The 559-nt window shown below is 42.2% G+C and overlaps 1 protein-coding gene across 1 annotated transcript in view; it reads right to left on the bottom strand.

Annotated features, from left to right (window-relative positions):
* Nucleotides 1–160: 160 nt before the first annotated feature.
* Nucleotides 161–559, bottom strand: part of LOC107579728 (DNA polymerase epsilon catalytic subunit A-like) — a gene marked incomplete at its 3' end in the record, with an annotated part of 2846 nt that continues 2447 nt past the window's right edge. The window contains exon 3 of the mRNA XM_016265525.1: nt 161–381. Within this exon, the coding sequence (XP_016121011.1) occupies nt 161–381 (221 nt within the window). The remainder of the gene's footprint in view (nt 382–559) is intronic.

Consider the following 559-nt stretch of genomic DNA (forward strand, 5'->3'; position numbering starts at 1 on the left):
ACAAATCAGAGATAAAACCATAACAACCAGTGGATATATAGGTTACACTGTAATCATCTGCTACAAATACAATATTCTTGCAGTGTCTTTAATATCTGTTGTTCTCTTAGTCTATGGTGTCAGATCCTGCGTCTCAGTGCATCGGACTGAATTTGCTTACCTGTGGAGTAGCAGCCATGGCTATTGATGTCCATGGAGCCTCTCTCATCACTCTCCATCACCAGTCTGCTGTCATCAGCCTCTTTCCCCCCGAGGTCCGGCCGTGCCGTAGGTGACAGCCACAATAAGTGGTTGTGCTTTCTCAGATGACGTGCAAGAAATAGATCTGATCCAAATATAGAAATGTCCTGAGGCAGATTTCCCACAGGCAGGTGATAATACCTGCAGAGGAAAGGACATTACATTACAGAAGTCTGAAGTCAGCTTCTCCTAGCATGCTCTCTAATTTTGACTTTCTAAGGGTTTAAAGGGGTAAATGCATGAAAAAAAATCAAATGTTCTTTGATTTGAATATATACAGTGGTGTGAAAAAGTGTTGGCCCCCTTCCTGTTTGTAATT

This window comes from Sinocyclocheilus grahami, unplaced genomic scaffold, assembly GCF_001515645.1.
Source record: "Sinocyclocheilus grahami isolate Dianchi unplaced genomic scaffold, SAMN03320097.WGS_v1.1 scaffold19684.1, whole genome shotgun sequence".
Taxonomy (NCBI): domain Eukaryota; kingdom Metazoa; phylum Chordata; class Actinopteri; order Cypriniformes; family Cyprinidae; genus Sinocyclocheilus; species Sinocyclocheilus grahami.